This window comes from Falco peregrinus, chromosome 2 (genome assembly GCF_023634155.1).
Source record: "Falco peregrinus isolate bFalPer1 chromosome 2, bFalPer1.pri, whole genome shotgun sequence".
In the NCBI taxonomy this organism is placed as follows: domain Eukaryota; kingdom Metazoa; phylum Chordata; class Aves; order Falconiformes; family Falconidae; genus Falco; species Falco peregrinus.
This window is the reverse complement of record NC_073722.1, coordinates 809,162-828,461: the sequence shown is the minus strand read 5'-3', so window position 1 is coordinate 828,461 and position 19,300 is coordinate 809,162. Positions and strand designations below refer to the sequence as shown.

Below are 19,300 nucleotides of genomic sequence, written 5' to 3'. Positions count from 1 at the left end.
AGAGCTGGGAGAGGACGAGGCAGGGAGGGAAGGAGGCTGAGAGGCTGCTCATTTTGACACATGGAGCTGTTGGACAGGCTCAGCTGTGCTGCTCAACCATAGTCTTAAAATGGGATTTGCAGCAGCCAGAACACTGTGCGGGGAATCTGCCAGCCTAGCCACCAGGTAATGCAGGAGAAAAACCAGGAGCTGTAAATCCTGCCTTCCCTTTGGTGTGCAGGGAAAGAGTCGCTTCAATTTGAGACTGTCAGCTTGACTGCCTCCTGGAGCAGCCACATACCCCTTTCCATCCCCAATTTACTGGCTTGTCTTTGCATAAGGTGCTGGTGATGAAGACGTTCCTCAGCTCTCTTGCTTATGGTGGGCAGATAGGCCCAGAGAGCCACATCCATGCTTAGCAGGTAGGATGGTGTTGGGTAAGGGACTCGACATCACAGGTTATGGAATAGATCACGCACCTGGAAGCAGGAAAATCTGGGATCCATGGATCCATCCCTGCTCCCAGTATACTGGCCACAGTTCTGATTGTGTGCAGAAGAGGAGATTTCTGCAAACATGAGGAATCAAATTCACCTGACCCAATGTGGATGGCTACCTCTGAGTCGCATTTCTAAACTCCATTTCTGATCACTGGAGAGAAACGTGTTTCCGTAGGAAACCATTTATCACCTTCCAGTGTGAACATTTGAAATAGATCAGATGAATTGCAGTGTCAGAGCATCTCTTTCTCTCCACCAACTATAAAGAATTTAGAGAAGCAGCTCATATGTAGATGGCTACGCCAAAGGAGTCTGGTTAAGATAAATCTTAGAAAAGGTAACCAAGGAATTCAGTATTTTGAGAACAACACTTTACAATTCTATTGCCTGAATTTTCTTATTGGCATCTAAGTAATTTAGTGGATCTGGGTCATGCTACCTTACAGGATAGGACCTTTGTTTCCCAGAGCATAACGATTTTCATCTTCAAAAATGCACTTCATGTTGCATATTCTGATGGAATTTGTAGCAAAAAGCCTAGCATGAAGGAGACATAAAACATCAGAGAATAAAGTCTACCTACTTAAACAGTGAGCAGAATTTGTTTTGTGCAACTCTCTGTCAACCTGAGCCTTTTACATTTCATTAAGATGTATATATTATTTAGAATTGGGGAAAAAAGGCATATTAAACAATAACCCGGTGGCCACAAAGCTGAGAAAATGTTTGCAGTGTTTACCAAGTAATTTCCTTTGAAATATTGCAGCCTGATCCTGCCAATTACAAAACTGATTTTGTTTCCAGACCGGGAAGCTAATGGCTGAGCACAGTACACAAGCCTTTCCATCAGCAGAAAGGTAGCCATAGCACATTGGGAGCAAGTTCTCCTCCAAGCTGGTGTGTTACTGCATACTGGGTCATATACAGGTGTGTGCAGAGCAAAAAAAATAAACCAGCAGGAAAGAGAGGAAGAATAATTCTCAGCTATCCAAAGGGCCTGGCTGTTATCTCTAAAAGTAAAGTTGTAGTGAAGAGAAGTTAATTGTGCCATTTTCTTAAATGGTATCTGAATTTACTTCTGGGTTTTTTTGCTCAGTATAGACCCTTATGGAAATTATGAGAGAATTAGAATATTGAAAAAGTGAGCTTTTCTGGTGGTAGCACAGCTTTGTTCCCCTTATCTGGCTGTGCTGCTATGCCCTTCATGTATGGAAGCCACCAAATTTCAAATTGTAAAATACGTGTCAGGGTACTTCTTTTCCTAAAATTTGTGAAGTGACGTGACTCTTGAAGGTCTGTGAAGGTTTCTTTTCACTTGAACTGACCTAATAAATGCTAATTCATCTGCAGAAAGAAATAAACATTTCATTCTGTAAAAAACATATCAATTTCCATGTAACAGGCGTGGTCGTGATCCAAAAAGGCTGGTGTCAGGGACTATGGCATATGAGTAAGGTCTACACAGGGCCAAATAGGGCTGGCAAGTAAAGACGCCTCTCTCTCCACAGATTATCCATAGGCAATGACATCTGCTGTGATATGCAGCGGCATTTCTGTCATATATTCCCATCAATGTCAATCTCAAATTCAGAATTTAAGTCTAAAATCAACATTTTTATTTTTCATTAAAACAGTAATAGCTCAGTGGAAATGGGCTGGGAGTTTTAAGAAAGATGGATATCCATTACTACAAGCATCTGAATAAAATGAATTCATGAACAACTAATCAAATTTCAGTATTGTATATTTATATTCATAGTGTCATGGACTGCAGCCCCCTTCAGTCAAATGACAGTTGTTTTATAATGACTACAGTACTAATCATAATGAAGCAACAGGTGGAAAACACAGTAATTTAATTAATTAAACTTCAAGCATTAATTTTCCCTGTATTTAAGTCATAGTTTTGGGAAAGTATAACAGAAAAGTTATGTTTGTTATTGGAAGTTGCTCCTGCATAGCAGCTTTGTTTTATCTATTTTTTTATTTTCTAATCTTCACACAGTGGTTTGATTCTGATTTAGTTAATGTTCAACCTATTCAGAAGGGTAAAATTACTGGGGTAAGCTTTATTGCTGTAATGGAGGTCTTGAGAAATTTAAATTGAGAAGTATTCTAATGCATCTCTATAGAATATTATCTGCCTCACTTCTGAATGCTTTGCTACCGTGTGCAGAACATGGCACATAAGTGGCTTCTGGGGCTCAGTGCATTTATGCAAGTGTTTTTCCTTGCTGTCTCCTAACACAACAAAAAGACACTTGAAGCCTCTTGTTGGGGTTTATTTTTATTGCTGACTTAAATGTAAAGAGACTAAAGTCCATCACAATGCGCCTGTAGGCTTTTTTTCCAAAAGTATACAATCTTCTATGAAAAAAATCTGTTGCTGAGGAATTGTTGCAGTGAAGGTTTGTAAAAACCTATTGTTGAAGATAAAGCCGAGATTAAATTAAATGAAATTATTTTTGCAACTTGTTGTGGGTGGAAATTCTTTATAAGCTTATATTAGCCAGTCAGGGAACATAAACTTCATCCTGTGCTTTAGCCAGCCACTTCTGCAGTGCAAATGTTGGACTGCATCTCATGAATTATCTAAGGACTATGGTCTGTGGACATTTGCAAACATTATATGCTGAGATGTGTTCGACACACTGTTCATTGAGCAACTTCAAAGAGTAATAATAATAATAGGAGCTTATTTGCAGACACTTGCAAGCAGGAGAAATGGCTAAATGCTTCAGTTAAATTATTCCTTATTTGCCTTGTCATACTATGTGGTAACAGTTAATAATATAATGCATTTTAGTAATGGGTTGGGTTGGGTTTTTTTTCTGTATTACTTCCTCTGGCCTGATTATTCTCTTCCATTAGCCCATTCTCAGTGGTTTATTTGTTTGCGACGTCCATACAATGATCATAGGCTGAGTTCAAATGTGGCTTTCCTACTACATCCAAGCGATGAAATAATGTCTTTTTGTGGACACATTTCCAGCAGATCTACTAGTGGAGGGTTTTGTTGCTATTCTATTGAAATTCTTCCTGGAGGCTTGGTAATAGCGGTGCTGAGTTTCAGAGCTGGAGATGGATATGGAACTCCTTTACCCATTTTTCAGAGAACTTCTAACCCCATTTTCTGACCTTTAATACTATAGGATACTTTAACAAGTATTATGATTCAGACTTTCAAACAGTCAGACTTAGGATAGTATTAAGTCAGTTTAAAATGACATCAGTTTTGTAGTTCAAATATGAGACTTTACACCTCACTAAGCTTTCCTATTTGTATTTAACTCATCTATTACTTTCTGCAAAGAAAAGTATTTAAGCTTGTAGAAAACTGTCATCTCCTAGATGTTTATAACAAGCTGATTAATGTAATATAGTACAAATAATGTGGTGTTCAGGGTTTTTTTTTTAAACTAAATCAGTTCATGTCAGAATTTATAAAAATGCTAAAGACACAAAGTATATTCAGATACATCCATCTAAAAGCAGAGGAACATTGTGCATTAGAGTGAAGCAAGAGGAATTTTAGTGTATGCAGTGGATATTGCCGCTTGCATAACAATTCACTTCCCTCCATTGCTAGTGAATATTCATATTCCCATAGTAGGGCTCTTTGTATTTACTGTTCTGCCGAAGTGCGACATGGCATCCAAGCCCTCTAGCGTTTTATCGGAGTAGACATGTCATTTGCAATGTTATTCTAAGCCTTCCTAAATAGAACAAGCTGAGACGAACAATACTCTTGTATACCTCTCCTAAAACTCCTTAAAATGTAAATGTAACATGATGCTGACTCCTATAGAACTTCCTCATTTTGTAAAATCACTTATGCTGGCTTGACTTGGAATAGGAAGCAAAGGTGGGGAGAAGGGAGAAAAAGTGTTTCTCCAGACCACGAGCAGTCTGTATTTGTAGTCCAGAAAGCAAACTCCAGGAATCACCTGCATAAGAAGAAATAGCTTCTAGCATAATAGTATGCAGGAGAGAATTATTACACAGAAAACAAATTACATACGTGATTCCATTGAGGGTTCTGTTTACTGTATAGCTGGAGTACAAACTTTCCAATAGCCATCACTGCCTGCCTGTAACTATGACCTACAGACTGCTTATAAAATAAGTAATCAGCATGATTCCTGGCAGTCTTCCCTGCTCTGGCTACCCCTGCCTTCATGGCCCTTCCCTTGCTCCTTATACCATCTGCTTTTACTGCACTTTTCACGTGCTGCGTTCTCCACTGTTCAGCACCAGAGCTACTTAAACCACCCACTCCGGCAGCTGCTTGTTTTCTGGGAAAGCCCTCACTCCCTGCTCCAGCATCCCCCTTTCCCTGGGGGGTATTGCGTGGTTGCCTCCCTTTCCTTCCTCCCTCCCTCTCCTGCCTTCCCACTCCATCAGCTCATTACCTCGGCAGGTTAAGTAACACCCAAGAGTTGTGTGCAAATTTTAGCACACTTTATTTACAGCTGCATTGGCTATGTTTCACTAAGGGAGTCTTGCCAGAGCAATCTGGACCCAAACTAGGACAGCACTAGGTGCTCTCCCTGGCTTTGGGGGGGCTGTTCTCTCTTTGGGATGGAGGGGCGGCTCTCTGAGCAGTCTGAGGGGCAGCTGAGTTTCATGCAAAGCCTGAAATCTGGACTCTCCAGGTTGGATCCAGACAGGCAGGTATACAGCACAGCCTCAGGTGCCACGTTTCAAAACAGACGTAAATAACTTCTGTCTTGAGAGGGATTCAAACCCACCTGCATAGCCACCCTTATCAGCTGGCTCGTTCTCAGACACTTAGCTTCTACAACGTTTGTGTGCAAATAGTGCTTTAAAGTGATCAGGCAGTGTAATTAAATACAACTGTACTTCAGAAGCAGCAAGTGAGTTTTGTCTCCATCTTGGTGGGAAAAGAGGAAAGAGACACCAAGCATCACACTTCAGCACACCAGAGTTATAGGACTCCTGGTGCCGCTTTTCCGTGCCTCTAATCAAGGTGCTTCTTTCCAGATCACAGTTAATGCTCTGGCAAACCCTTCTCAGCCTCCAGCACACTGCAAGGACTGGGAATGCAAACATGGAAATAACGACCTTTGTTCAGATGGGTTGTTGTGTGCTGTGCTGACAGTGTACCTGCAGGAGTGGGGCTGGTGAATGTAGGACATTAGAGACAGGTGATGGAAAGTTCATTTTTAACAGTGCTGGAAGGGGCTGAGCCTTTGGTGTGCTTGATGAGGAGACGTTTGATCCCTGGCAGTGGCTCTGCGGCTAGGGAGCTGCCAGCCCAGCTCCATGACACAACCCTGCCAGCTGCTGAGGGCTTCTCCAGGCACCTCAGGACAGGGATTCAGTGCCTGCAGACAGGTTAGGATAAGGAAACTACTTGGCTGCTTTTGTCCACTGTCCTTATTATACATTAATATTCCCAAACGTACGATGGTGGAGGTTTTGTTCTCAGATTGTATGGTGACTTTTGTGCACCGTTTGTATTCTGTAAAAATACGCTGTCAGCATGCTCTGGCTGCAGCCTGCCATTACAGGTAGGCTATATATATCCAGGTAGTTATCCAGTGCCTGTTCCCTAATGAAAACCTCATTGCCACGGGTTTCTGTCAGGGCAGGGGACATTCAGAGCAGCAAAAGAGAACCTGGAGTCTCATTCCGGCTGGATATCTTTGGCTTTTGTGTATAGCAGCTGTGGTCCTGCTGGGTGTCTTTTCTGCTACTGTAGTTGTCATAGGGAGTTCAAAGGGCTGATTTTTACTGAGCGTTGTTATCAATAAAGATAACTTTAATCATTCTCTTTCAGCGTTCTTTTAGTTTTTCAGCATGACAGGGTTATATTTGCTATGTGATTTTATTGCAGTCTGTTAATTTGAATCTGATTTTTGTTACTTTATTATAGTGTTCGGCAGCCACTGTATTTTATAAATATAAATGACTTATGACTTGAAACACTTAAGTGGGACATTATAACTTGTCATTTTGTATTTTGGAAAACAGGTTTTCATTATTTTGTCAGGCAAACTTTAAGCTAAAATGCCTCTACCAGTTAATGAACGGCATGACTTACCTTGACTGGGAGATCTGGGTAATTTGAGTGAGCCAACTGCAATGCTTGTTTTGTGTGTCTTCCACAGGCAATACTTCCGTCAAAAATAATGATTCTTAGAACACCTTTTCATGGAGGTTTTTCTTTGCCCTCAACACATCAGCAGATGCAAGAACTCTTTCAACAGATGTATCCATGTGTGTAGACATGGCGTAAATATGGGGTATGTTTCAGATGGCACCAGCTGCTTCTGATGCAAGAGGAGGGGAATGCAATTACTTCTGTGGAAATCTGTACATATTTGCCAGAATTTATAAATGTTTACAAGTAACTGGTCTTCACATAAGCAGGGCCCTCAGGGAGTGCTAGGCCCCCATCTGCTGGAGAGTTTTATGTCAATTCTGGTGATTTTTAGGTTATTTTCCCTGCATTTTTCTCTAAGAATTATCATCACTTGGCTTTCTTACTTCAACGTTGATAGTGCCTGGAGAGGCAAAGGCCTGATTGTTTGGAGTACTTTACATACATATGGTGAGAGACAGTTCCTCTCCCAACAAGTTTTCTGTCTAAATAAACAAGGTTAACAGGGCTGGAAGAAACAGTAACTCCCCGTTTCAAGGAGGAAGCACCAGAAAGTGAAAGGAGCTGAGCACTAAGCCCCAATCCTGACAGGCACCGAAATGCTTGCTCCTGGCAAGGGCAGAGGTTTTTGGAAAATATTTTCAAGTTGAAAACAGTTGGAAACGTACTTCAAGAAAAATAAACATTGCAATCTGCTTGGATAGCTAAGGAGGAATGGCACAGAACTTGGCATCCCAAAGGTTGTGGGGATTAATGGCATTCAGCTACTTTTGTGCCCTTTTGGGGATATTATGTGGCCTCCTGGGTAAGTTGGATTGCTTAATTTGCAGCTCTTCCATGCTGGAGTGCTGCCCAGAGCTGTGCCTTTGACTGGAGTCTCTCGACCATATTTACACAGCAAAACCCTTGACGTGACCAAACTCTGACTGTGCAGTGATCCCTTCCTTGGTGATTTCGAGGAGCCTGAGAAAGTAGCTGAGATTTCTGCCTTGCTGTTTGCAGGGAAGGCTTGCTCGAGGAGCTTCGCGCACAGCTGGCAGAGAAACAAATGGGGACTTTTTCTAGGATGCAGCTTGTCTCCAATACACTGTTAGCTGGAACGTAGGAGGATGACATACCAGGATGTAACCAAGGCTTTGAGACCAGTCAGGTTTGTATAGAAAGAAATTCCCTCCTTGGCCCCAGAAAGCAGAAAGCAGCGGTGAGGGTGCTCCTGCAGCTCCTGCCAGCCACCACAGGGCAGTGTGTTCCAGTGACTGGAGTAAAATGAATTACACATTTGAATTTCACATGCATCTTTAAGGGTACCTCTAATCATGAATGCTTTACAGGTTACAGTTAAAAGTTGTTAAAAGCATGGGAGAAAAAATTGAAATTATAATATTGGGAATATTTAAAACCAGACATTTGTCATCAGCAGGGAAGTATTTAAGGAGGTAAATCTTACATTATCATTTTGCTCTTCTCCCAGGTAAGAATAGGAGTGGAGGAAGAGAGAAGGTCTCTGGTCCTGTAGAGGAAAAGCCCCTCTCTCCGGTGGAGATAGAATTCCCAGAGGAAAGCATCCAGATTTTTGGATTCTTTGGGAAATTGCTGTTTCTCCTCTATGAGATCTATGAAATCCTTCACAGACCTGTCTGAAGAAACTAGCGTGAAGCTGGTCCCAAGTTGTGCCAGCAAAAAGTAGTTGCACTCTGTCACATAGTGTAGTTTGAAGAGACCTGGTTATAACATTGGGCTGATTTGCAGGGGGATGAATTGTATTTAGGTAGAATCCCATTTACTGCTGCATATTACAATCACTTTGAAAGTGGCTGGATTCACCTGATTCTTCTGAAGTCCTGCTTTCATTCTGTGACCTGATGTGGTATAGAAGGAACAAACAATCTCTGTATAACATATATATATGAACTGTACTCAAACCATAATAAGGTTTTTTGGTTTCTTCAAAAGATGAAAGGCAGTCTTACCATAAGTTCGGTAAACTGCATTTATAGTGCTTATGTCCACAGATTTAGCTTGTAGCAGGGAAATGTGCTATGTTTAAATACCCCGAAGGAGTCTGGAAGACAGATTTGTCCTGATAGCTTGTCATTTACCAAAATGGATAGTGATAATTGGACACAGGAGACACTTGCAGATCAGCCTTTAGTGGCAGTGCTGATAGTTACTGAAACATAAAATAGCTCATGGTGGAGCTTCATTGCCTTTTCTCTGATCAGTCTGGACGATGTCCCCAGCAAACACCAAGGCACCATTGCCAACCACATTTTATCAAGATATTCTCAGTTCAATCCTTTTCCCATTCTTTAAAATATTTTACAGCTCTGCACATTAAAATTTACAGAACAGTAATGAAACTGGAGAAGTGTAAGACAGGGGTGGATACACCCATCCTTCTGAGGTTGCCTTGGGATCTGCTGGCTCTGGCCTGGATTGCAGCAGGCATATTAATTACCTGCCAGGTTTAAAACTGTTTTCCAAACCTTGCTACCCGTGATCAGCATTATACCACTAATCATCACCTTTTAGCCACCCTTTTGGTATTTTGCACCATAGTTGCTCTGGTGGAGTGGAATGAGATGAAGAAGAAAATAACTTCAAAGAGTGAAAAGTCACAATTAACAGAGAATTCAGGTATCAAAGAGCTTCCAAATCTTTCTTATTTAGAATTTTTTCTTTTGCATTGCTTTTAAGTATCACTTGTTGCAACTTCCCTGTTATTTAGTTTATGCTTTTTAAAAAAATGTGGGGTTTTTTGGAGGGCACTGTGCACAATGGTGATACAATGGTAGAAATCTCAGGAAAAAGTCCTATATCATTCTGATTTCACTGACTATAGTTCTGCCTGTCAAGTAACTTACAAGAACTGGGGTTTTTTTTTTCTGTTTTTTAAATGCTTGGGTGTCACATCTTTGATGCAGGATCCTTTCCTCCTTGCTCTGTACCTCCTTTTCTGCACTTTGAACTAGTCCCTTTCTTGTTTCTTGCATAGGATACACAACACTGCCTGCAACTGGTGCCTGTGTTGCTTAGTTGTAACATTTGGAGGTCTAAGGACCTGCTGAAAATGATATTCAGATGAAGCTAAATTGCCAGCTAAATATTGAATTGAGCAGTAGATGATGAAGTCCCATGTGGTATTTTATTATTAATCTCATCAGGAGGTTGTAAAGAACAATACCAATAATTAGTCAGCCTTCTAACCACGCAAAACAGAACCTATTAGTTATATTACCCTTCATGGTGTATTTTATTAATAACTTTCTATTTTACTCATCATGCGTTATGACGTGAGAAGGATTGCAGGATCTTAATTAAGGTATTATAAGAATTAAATAATACAATTTGACTGAACAGGTTAAAAATTTATTTATTCAGATCTAAACCAGTGCTCAGTAGGTTTGTGTGTGTGGTATAAAAGGATACTGGGAAGATTTAAGAACTTTGCTGCCCTTCTGCTTATATTGTTACCCTAGATACAAGATAGTCAGGCTGTATGCTAGATTCATATCCACTGCTTCTAAGACAGATGACCTGAATGTAGCAAAAAGATAATTTTATAATGTAATGGTAAGAATTTATAAGGATAAAAAATGAGGCCAGTAGCTAGCCTATAATGAAGTTTCTTTTTGAGGAAAGGATCGCTGTGCAGGAGAGCTGTGATGATCTGCTAAATAAATGGGCTTTAGGAATATACATAAAGTAAAAAGCATACCTTAGTGTTGCTATTATTAATCATGATCAGAAAGTTTGTTGAAGTTTGTAATTGCGTCAGGAGAAAATGTCTGCGTATGTTTCCCTTGACTTGTATTTTCAGTAAACTGTGTGCTGCAATTGCATCTTTTTACTCAAAAGTTATTGGGAATAAAATATCCAAGGGAGCTCAGTAACAGACTGGCTCAAGTTCTCAAGAAAGCCCAAAGACTAAATACTTTTATAGATTTAATTTTAAAGCATTTTGCTAAAAAATACTTAATTTAACATTTGTTGCTGTGTGCTAGAAACAGTTTCTCTAACCATATATTCAATGTATGTATGAGTACCAAGTTGGCACCATGCTTTGAACAGATAAATATTTACTTAGAAAGTTGTTGGGTTTTTCTCTAGTTATTAAGCTGCTGCCTGGCTGGTATAGGTCTGGTGTGAAGAGAAGTGCCATCTCAAGCCAGCTCTCCTTAAAGCACGCTAGATACCGGGGCTGGTTTACTGCTGTCCCCTCAAAAGTTCACTCACTCCAAGCCACAAATTGCCCTATTTGGAAAGCGCAGCAAACTGAAGGCAAGGGTAGCAGTGCCTAGGCAAAAGCAGTTTTTCAAAGGAGTTTGCAAACATTTCTGTAGAAACACACAAAGGCAATTCAAGCTTCAAATTAAAAACAAACAAAGAAGGTAATGTTAAATGTCCAGCATGATCTGTCGGTATTTAAACTTAAGGTTGAAATGCCATCCCTAGCTTTCCTCCTACAGATTGGTGTGCATAAACATGTAAAAGGGAAACCCCTCCTTTTACTCTTAGGGATCTTCAGTTTTTGATTTATTCTTCTGTCTTTGGCCCATATTAATCCAACTCTGATAAGCTTAATGTTATAATCTTTTTTTTTTTTTCCAAACTTTGAGGAGAAAGGGGTGTACTGAAGACCAGTTTTCAAGTTTTAGGGCTTGCTTTCTTGTTGGTTTTGGGGGATGTTGGGTTTTTTTGTGAGACTTTTTTTTTTTTCATGTGTCTAAGATGCTGAGAGCCAGGCTACTGGGTCTCTGGGGTATCTGATAGACATTCAAAACCACTGTAAACTGTATTTATTACTCTGTGTACAATGCAAGGCTAATGGAATGAATCGATAATGCTCTGCATACACACGCTGTGTTTACCTAGTTCTGCATAAGTATGAATGGAAATTTTACTTATTGTTTAACTAATAATTAATTAACCAGCTATATTAGGTTTGGGTATTGATTTTACACTAGCAGTAAATTTGATAAATCTTTTTACAACTATTTAATTGTTTATCTCTTTGTTTGTAGATAATAAAATTAGAAGTCATGGCTGAGACATTCAGCTGGCAAGAATGAGCACACACCTATACAAACCCATAATACTTTTCCCCTGAAATTCTTTGAAGACATCAAATTGAACTCTGATCTATGTACCCATATGTATCTAGATGTTGAATTCTTTAAAAGTTGAAAATAGCAAACCTCTAATAGTACAGGCAGGTGTCTGGGTTTGGAATAAGATGCCCATTTGGAGGTCCTAATGTGGAATAATCCCGTTGGAAGTTGCAGCCACAATTAACTGTTCTGTGACTGTTTAAAATTGAGTTAAAGATGTTTAAAAGTGTGTGGAACCACTGCAGAGTAGAGGACAGGGATATGAACACTAAGAGTCTATACAGGCTCTGCCTAAAGGTACTAAGTCAGAGTCCTGACACATACTTCTGCGAGTAACCATTGTTCCTGGGGGGGTAAATGGTGAAGAAAAGCCTGTTTGGAGCATTGCTGGTTAGAAAAGATGTCCTGCTGCTCATTTAGATCATGAACTGTTCATCAATACTAACAATTAGGGGGCTTAAGATTCCATTGACCACATGACAAGAATCAATATACACAGTACTTGTTAGTTATTTACCACAGAGTGTATTAAAGCCTATAGATTCACCATAAATCCTTTAAAGCTATCATGCTATGATCCTTGCCTCAACATGTATTGACACATCAATAAATCCTTTTGACAAGGGCGATATGTGAAAATCAATACCAGTTTATCAGCTATTTCCATGTAGTCTTTTCTACAGAGGTTTAAAGATCTTTTCCCAAAGCTGTGTAACAGACACAGTGTAGGGACAGATCTTGTATCAAATAGTGACCTTGATTAATGCTGTTCACTCAAAGAATGTTGTAAATCCCATACAAGGGACATAAAACCATTTCTGATGAGGTTCACTGTTTGGAAAGTGCTTTTCAAAGCTTTTACTGATTTTTTTTTTTTTGAGAAAGCATATGAACTTTCTGTATGCACACAGAATGAGGCTTTTTTTTTTTTTTCTCAAAGAAAAAGAAGTTTCTTCTGCTGATAAAAAGTTGCCAGGTGTTTTCTTTTCACAGAGCTATTTTTTCTACAACATAAGGGCCATCACCAAAAGCTGTGATGTGTACTTATTCTGCTATACAAACCTTATTGCATGACAAAAACATATTTAAAACATGTACGTATAATGGAAAAGTATACAATTTAGGCAGAGTAGACCTTTTTTTCAGCTGGTTCTTATTTAACACTTGAGGAACTTTGAACTGATCCCATCTGATTTCAAGTGTCCAGTAATCTTTTAAAAATCTAGGCTCCTTAGGCTTCCAGTGGTTGGTTATCTTTCACGTCTAAGTAACAGATTATTTCTATTTTTACAGTGATGCACACTTTCCTCCAAATGTGTGCAGTAGTTTTATCTTGGAGTTCTATAGTTACTTGTTTTACCAGCAAATTCTAAGTGGCCTGAAGGATGAAAAAACCCCTTGAGGACCAATGGAAAAAAAGAAATCTTCCTAAAATACAGAGTCATATCTGAAACAAAACTCAAACAGAAAATAATAGCTACATTAATAACATTAATTGTTTTTCTTTTTACATTAAACTCTTTTCCCCCCTTTCTTGCACAACAAATTAACAGTTTGAATTCCAGACTAGGCAAAACATTTAATTAGTTCTGTATCTTGCGTTCAGGGGCGTGTAAGCCGTGGAGCAGCTTAAAAAACATCTCAGACCTCACAGAGAGGAAAGGATAAGGAAGCCTATTACATGGCTCTTTGGGAGTACCTCTCAAAGTCAGCTTTGATAGAAGCAAATCCAACTCCCACTTCAGTCAATGGGAGCTGGCGTTGCTAATGGTAGGGTTTGATTCTGCCCCTTTCATATAATTTTTCCTGTGAAAGCTGAATGTATTGTGTGTTACAACTCAGTGCAAATGCTTCCTGTAAAATTTTCTACAGATACTGAAGAAAGGAATAATAGAGCTTTGGCATACCTTGGGATGGCTTTAAATGAACTGATGCAAGAGATAAGTGGAACACTTGTGGTGGGAGATTCTGGTCTCTCTGGTCTTTCTCCCCCTGCCCCATGCTATACAACATTTTACTATAAAAATCTTACCTAAAACCTTCACCCTAAAATCTCAATTATTCTTCTATGTATATGATATGTTATACACTATGCTATCTGCCTTTCTTTCTCCCCTTTGTTTTCTTCATCTCTCCATCATTTCTCCTTTATGTTGTTCCCTCTGATGAATTTTTGAAGTACTGATAAATGTAATGTATTCAAAGGCAGTAAAATACAGAGAAAACTGTGTATTGTTTAACTACTTTGTTTATGCTGATAAAGATATTTAGGTGGCATCCCCTCCCCAGTTTAGATATGTGAACTATCCTTAAAACTAATTCGTGAATTTTTCACTTTTCACGAAGTATTTGTTAAATACCTTCTCTCTGTCTCTCTTCCTCTCCTTTAAAGGGGAAAACCGTTTTTACTCATAGCTACTCTTTCCCATTAGAGTAGTCTGGATTTCTCAGTGAACAAGCAGGATGTGCTTCTGGTATGTGCTGTAGGGATGGCAAGCTGAAACAGGAGCAAAGCATGAAGAAAAGGGTGGAGTAAAATCCACAAAAACAACTGAAGAACAATGATCCCTGAACGAAAAACAAGGTAGACTAGCCTCGGGCAACAGATAACCCAAGCTTCAGCTGACCTTGGCAGCATGACAGGGTCTTTATATAAGGACAGAATCCTCCAGCAGTTTCATCAGTTTTGCCCCAGTGTCAGCCTTGCATCTACTGTCGTTTTATTTTTTCCATCCCCCCCCCCCCCCCCCCGCAATGTATTTATTATAGCTAATAGAAGGAAACTCTCTAAGTACATGAGCTCTCACAAGCCTCAGACTCCAGAGGACTGATTAAATTCTTGACTGTTCTTTTGGGTTTTTTTGTTTGTTTCAAAATTCTTGAGCCAGGGAAAATAAGATACTGGTTCTGCACCAGCAGGGTTGAATTTTGGGCATAAGAGTGGTCTTGCTTTTCACTTTGGCATAGTTGCAGAGTATATCTTTTGCCCTTTCTGCTGTGAATGTGCAGTTAAACTAACAGCAGAGGATGGAAAGGCAGGAGTTTCAAGCACGTCAGTTGGCAGCAACAAGACCTTAAGCGTGAACAGATTTGTTGAGGCAGCTTTCCCAGCCTATTCAGTAAAGGCAACCAATTCTGAGCCTTGTGAGCTGATGGGGTCTATTAAATATTGTCACATAAAACACACCAGGGGCCAGTGTGAGGGAAAGAAAGGAGTATTCATTTAGAGACCTCAGTTCAAAACTGTCAACAGTTCTGTCTCACCAAAGCTACTTGTTTATTTTTTTGCAAAGGATCATGAATGCATCTTACTTTAAAATTGTAAAGTCTGCATTAACTTTTTATCATATAATAATTTTGCCGTTTCTCTGGAAGTACCCACAGCTGGTATATACGGGTGAAGCTCTGCCCAGCTGAGAGAGGAAGATTGCCTGGTGGTGTTTTTGTTAGAGACTGCTGTGCACCCTATGCACCTGTGTTGTATGAGAAGAACTTTTAAAAGTGACAATACATCAACACCAGTCAAAAGCTTGTGAACTAAGCTGTACAGGGTAACATTGTGTTACCATTTTGATGCTTTAGCAATTTTTAATGCTAATATCACTTAAGAGAGTGAATTGCAGGTTTTAATTGATGGTTGCAAAAGGATAATTTCTACTACTTGAAGCATTTTGTGTATGTCTTCATTGAAGTCTGATCAACTGATTTCCAATGTGTTTATTTTTAAAGAATGAGTCCCGTAGCTTCAAAAAGTACACTAGTAAAAATACTGATAATTTGTAATGCTGCTGAAAATAAAGGGGTCTTCTGGCAGCATAGTTAAAAAAGAGACCATTGTCGTATGACTAGATTGATAAATTATTACATAGAGTGCTGTTTGCTGTTCTCAAACGCAGACAGAAATTTTGTCAGCCTGCTGATTGCACCTATCTTGATCAGATTTTGCTGCAGAGGAGGTGCAGTGGCAGAAATCCATGAAAAAAAAAAACCTTTAGTAAATATTGCTGCACAACCATGAGGTCTCTTCAGCAAATTATTATCTCCATAGTTGACAGTTTGGGTTAGGAGCAAAGTTAGAAGTTAGAACAAACAAATGGCAAGGAGCAAGACAGGATTTCAGAGGCAGGGATTTGTTTATTAGTCAGGGAGATGTTTTTATTCCTGCCCTCCAATATGACATACTTTCTTGCTTTAGTTGTTAAAGTGTTTTACATGAACAGTGATGTAGCATGTGTGTTAAATAAGTATCAGTGTTTTGGCAAGAAGAGGTTATATTTCAGTAGAAAGACCGTATCAATTGCTTTAGAGAGTTTGTAAATCCACTAGCAGAGATACCTGAAGGCTGAAGTCTGACAACACTGCTTAGATATTTAACTGAATTAATGATAAGGCGTGAAAGCATACCACAGTCTGTTAGATGGGGAAGCAGCAAGCACATTTTGGTTTCACCTCCAGCTGTTGTGTGACAAAACTAAGCCACCCATTTTTCCATTTGTGCCTTGTACAGTGGGGATGATGGAATATTTTACTTATTTCCATGTATATGATGGTAGGGTGCTAAAATACTCAAAGCTTTTTTCTTCTAGAAATAATATTTCCTCGGCTTTTAGGATCGTGAACAGAACAAATTTTTTTAAAAACCCACCACCAAGAATCTTGTGGAAGCCTAGGCTGTGTAGTCAGTCTGCCCATTATATGTGTTTGTCTCCACAAATTTCTGAATTCCTGGGATTCAGACATTCCTTCTCCACTCTGAGACCAGGGCCTGTGCTGGAGACAGGTTGGAAGAGGAAGGCTTGCTTGTAAAGATGTCTCAGCATGCATTTTGGCTGAGGTCCTCCCAGGAGTCGTAAAGAAATTTGGCAGGTGAAATGCAGCGGTCTTTTGCAAAGATGTTTCCTTGTGTTTGAACAGCTCTGATGGCCGGTGCCAAGGAGGGACAACTGCCAATCACTTCTAAACTCTTCCCAGCCCTTTTTGGGAGAAACTGATGTCATGATTCATCTTTGCATGAGGCAGTGCTCATGTTTCCCTGCTGTTTTATACCTCGGCACAGGAGGAGGTTCTTTGTTTTCTCTCCCCTTGCGCTTGCTCCTTGCAGTCCCATGCAGGGCTAAAGACAATCTGGCCCATGATAGAGATTTGGAATCCATTTGCTTGCTCTTCTACAGCTTTCAAAGCTTGCCAGCAGTACTGTGGGAAGCCTGGAAAAAATTAAAGCGTTATTCTACCCTGAAACTTGTCTCTGCAAAAATGCTATTCTAGACTCCCATGTTTATTGTTTCACCATGATTCTCTGTATGATATTTGATCAGTTTAAAAAAGGGGAACAAAAAACAAAAAACAAAAAAAAAAAAAAAAAGAAAAAAAAGAAATAAGATCCCCGATTACAATCCCTGATTACCTGCCCAACAGACTCTTCCTGTGAGCAGCCAACTGGAATTCTCTGTCCTCAATCTGAGAAAAAAAGATTCTTCAAATGGGATATAGTGCTGGTGGTACAGACGGCTGGTGAAAGGAGTCAAACCCAGCTGAGAACGGCTCTGCTGTATTTGAGCTTAAAATTCTTTTCAGCAGAAAATACTGAAGCTACTTGACAAAAAATTCACAGTCCATGCTATTTTTAAAGGTTAGTATATTGACTGGTTCGTAGGGAAAACTGAGGACTGTAAACTGTTGGGCGGGAGATGGGGTTTCCTCCGAGCAGTGTTTTCGTCACCGGTGTTTCAGAGCAATTTGTTCATCCCACAGAGTAACTTCTCATTTCAAATGCAAACCATAGACCAGTTCTCTGCAGTGCCCTCTTAGGACAGCCCCAATCACCCCTGTATTAGTTCAGTTGGAGTGAGCCCCTGGAGATTTGAATATTTTATCTCTATAAAATTCAATGAAGTTTATTGCAGACTTTCTTTTAGAAGCTTTTATTAGGAGGAAAAGCACATGGCACACAGCTTGGCTTTACCTTTAGGCTAGCGGCAGAGAAGTTGTGCTCGACTGAAAGGATGGATCCCTGTGCCATAAATACAGGGAGGTACATCACAGTTCCTGATGTGGAGAAGATCTGGCAGAATTCTGGATTAAAACCACCAGATTCATTAACGGTCAGATCTTGTAAACTGGTAAGTAGCCTTTCTCATCTCTGGAAACGGTTTCTGTTTACCTACAGAAAGGAAACAGGTGAGCTCAGTCAAGTCCTTGTGGTCTGTGAAAAATAAAGCTTTTCTGGCCTACAGAGCCATAAAGGAGACACTTGAACCACTCTCCAGGGAACTAAGAGCTTGGCCATTATTAGTGAGCTTGGGAGTGTACTTATCTCCTTAAATATAATTAATAAAGAAGATCAACCTTAATGGACCACTACTTATTTAAGCATGGAAAAGCCAGGAAACTCTGAAGTCACATATGCAAATCTATCTGTTATTCTTTTGGCTATTCAAGTACAGCATCTCTTGATAGTGATGTGTGACAGGCTGGAGAAAAAGGAGGGACTTTGTACATCGCCTTGCAGCTGTCATCCCCGGGACCTGGTCGCCTGCGCAGGGCCAGTGCTGAGCGATGCAGGCAGCCTGGCACCCAAGGCTGAAAGCTGGTGCTCGGTGTTCGTCGCCAGGGAGGTGAAGCCAGGCTTCGCTGTGCTCAGTGCCGTAAATTACTGCCTCAAGCCTCCATTGTAGCTGCGAATCCTTTCACTTAACTGCATTTAAAACTGTCTCTTACAGTTAGTGAGGCATATTTTAAACATGGCTGTTTTCCCATTTTTGAAAATCAATCATAACACAGCCATTAAATAAAAAAAAATAAATTGTGGATACTTGCAAACAAAGAAAATTGTATTTGTTGCAGTCATTGCCAGGGCTGATGTTCTCATTACTTCTAGTTTTAAGAGTCCTTTTGGCCCATGGCAAAAAGGATTTTTTAAATTTCATGACATCTTGCAAAATAAAATAATGCACTCTTAAAATAATGTGCAGTGAAATGATTGCCAAAATCTATCACAGGTGGCTATGCTTTAATTATATCAGAAACCTCAGTAATCACGTTTTATACTATGTTTTGTGCTCTTTAGTGGTGTAACAGATAAGGTTTTACTAAGATTGTCTAACCTTCTCCATGTTAACTCTCTGTTTGCAGTTGCTGATAACTTTGCCAGACTTTAACCATTTGGCATCTCTGTGGGGCAAAGCTTTCCATGCTGGTTTTCTTCTTAGTTGAATCTGTTTTGGAAAATTACAGCAAAAATGATTCAAACATTTCCAGGCATTAGGCAAGGGGAAAATATATTTGTTTTGACCACACTGAAAAATCCTGGCAAATGTTGCTCTGAATAGCTGTAGCTTCCCCTCTCTCCCTCTGTCCCCCATCCTATTGTTTTGGAATAAGGATCTGAAATTTGGCAGGAAGGTGATCTTTGTCTTACAAAATTTTTATGAAAGGCATCATATTGGGTGAAGTTACAAATCTTTGAGAAAGTTTAATGAAGGCAGGTAGGAGAGTGGAATTAGCTGAGGAAAGAAATAGTGCTATCGCTGGTTAGTGCCATTAGGAAGTAATGGGGGAAAGGAAGGGGGAAAGGGATATGAACA

The 19,300-nt window shown here is 39.8% G+C and overlaps 1 protein-coding gene across 17 annotated transcripts in view; it reads left to right on the top strand.

The window, feature by feature from the left end:
* The window catches only part of LDB2 (LIM domain binding 2), a 220,091-nt gene that overhangs the window by 36,983 nt on the left and 163,808 nt on the right, over window positions 1–19,300 (top strand). Inside the window, exon 1 of one of the 17 annotated variants that reach the window (XM_055795652.1) lies at window positions 17,399–17,836. The exons of the other annotated variants lie outside the window; for them this stretch is intronic. Coding sequence (XP_055651627.1) covers window positions 17,720–17,836 — 117 coding nt within the window. The 5' untranslated portion in view covers window positions 17,399–17,719. Of the gene's footprint in view, window positions 1–17,398; window positions 17,837–19,300 lie in introns of those variants that run through there. 17 annotated transcript variants of the gene reach the window in all.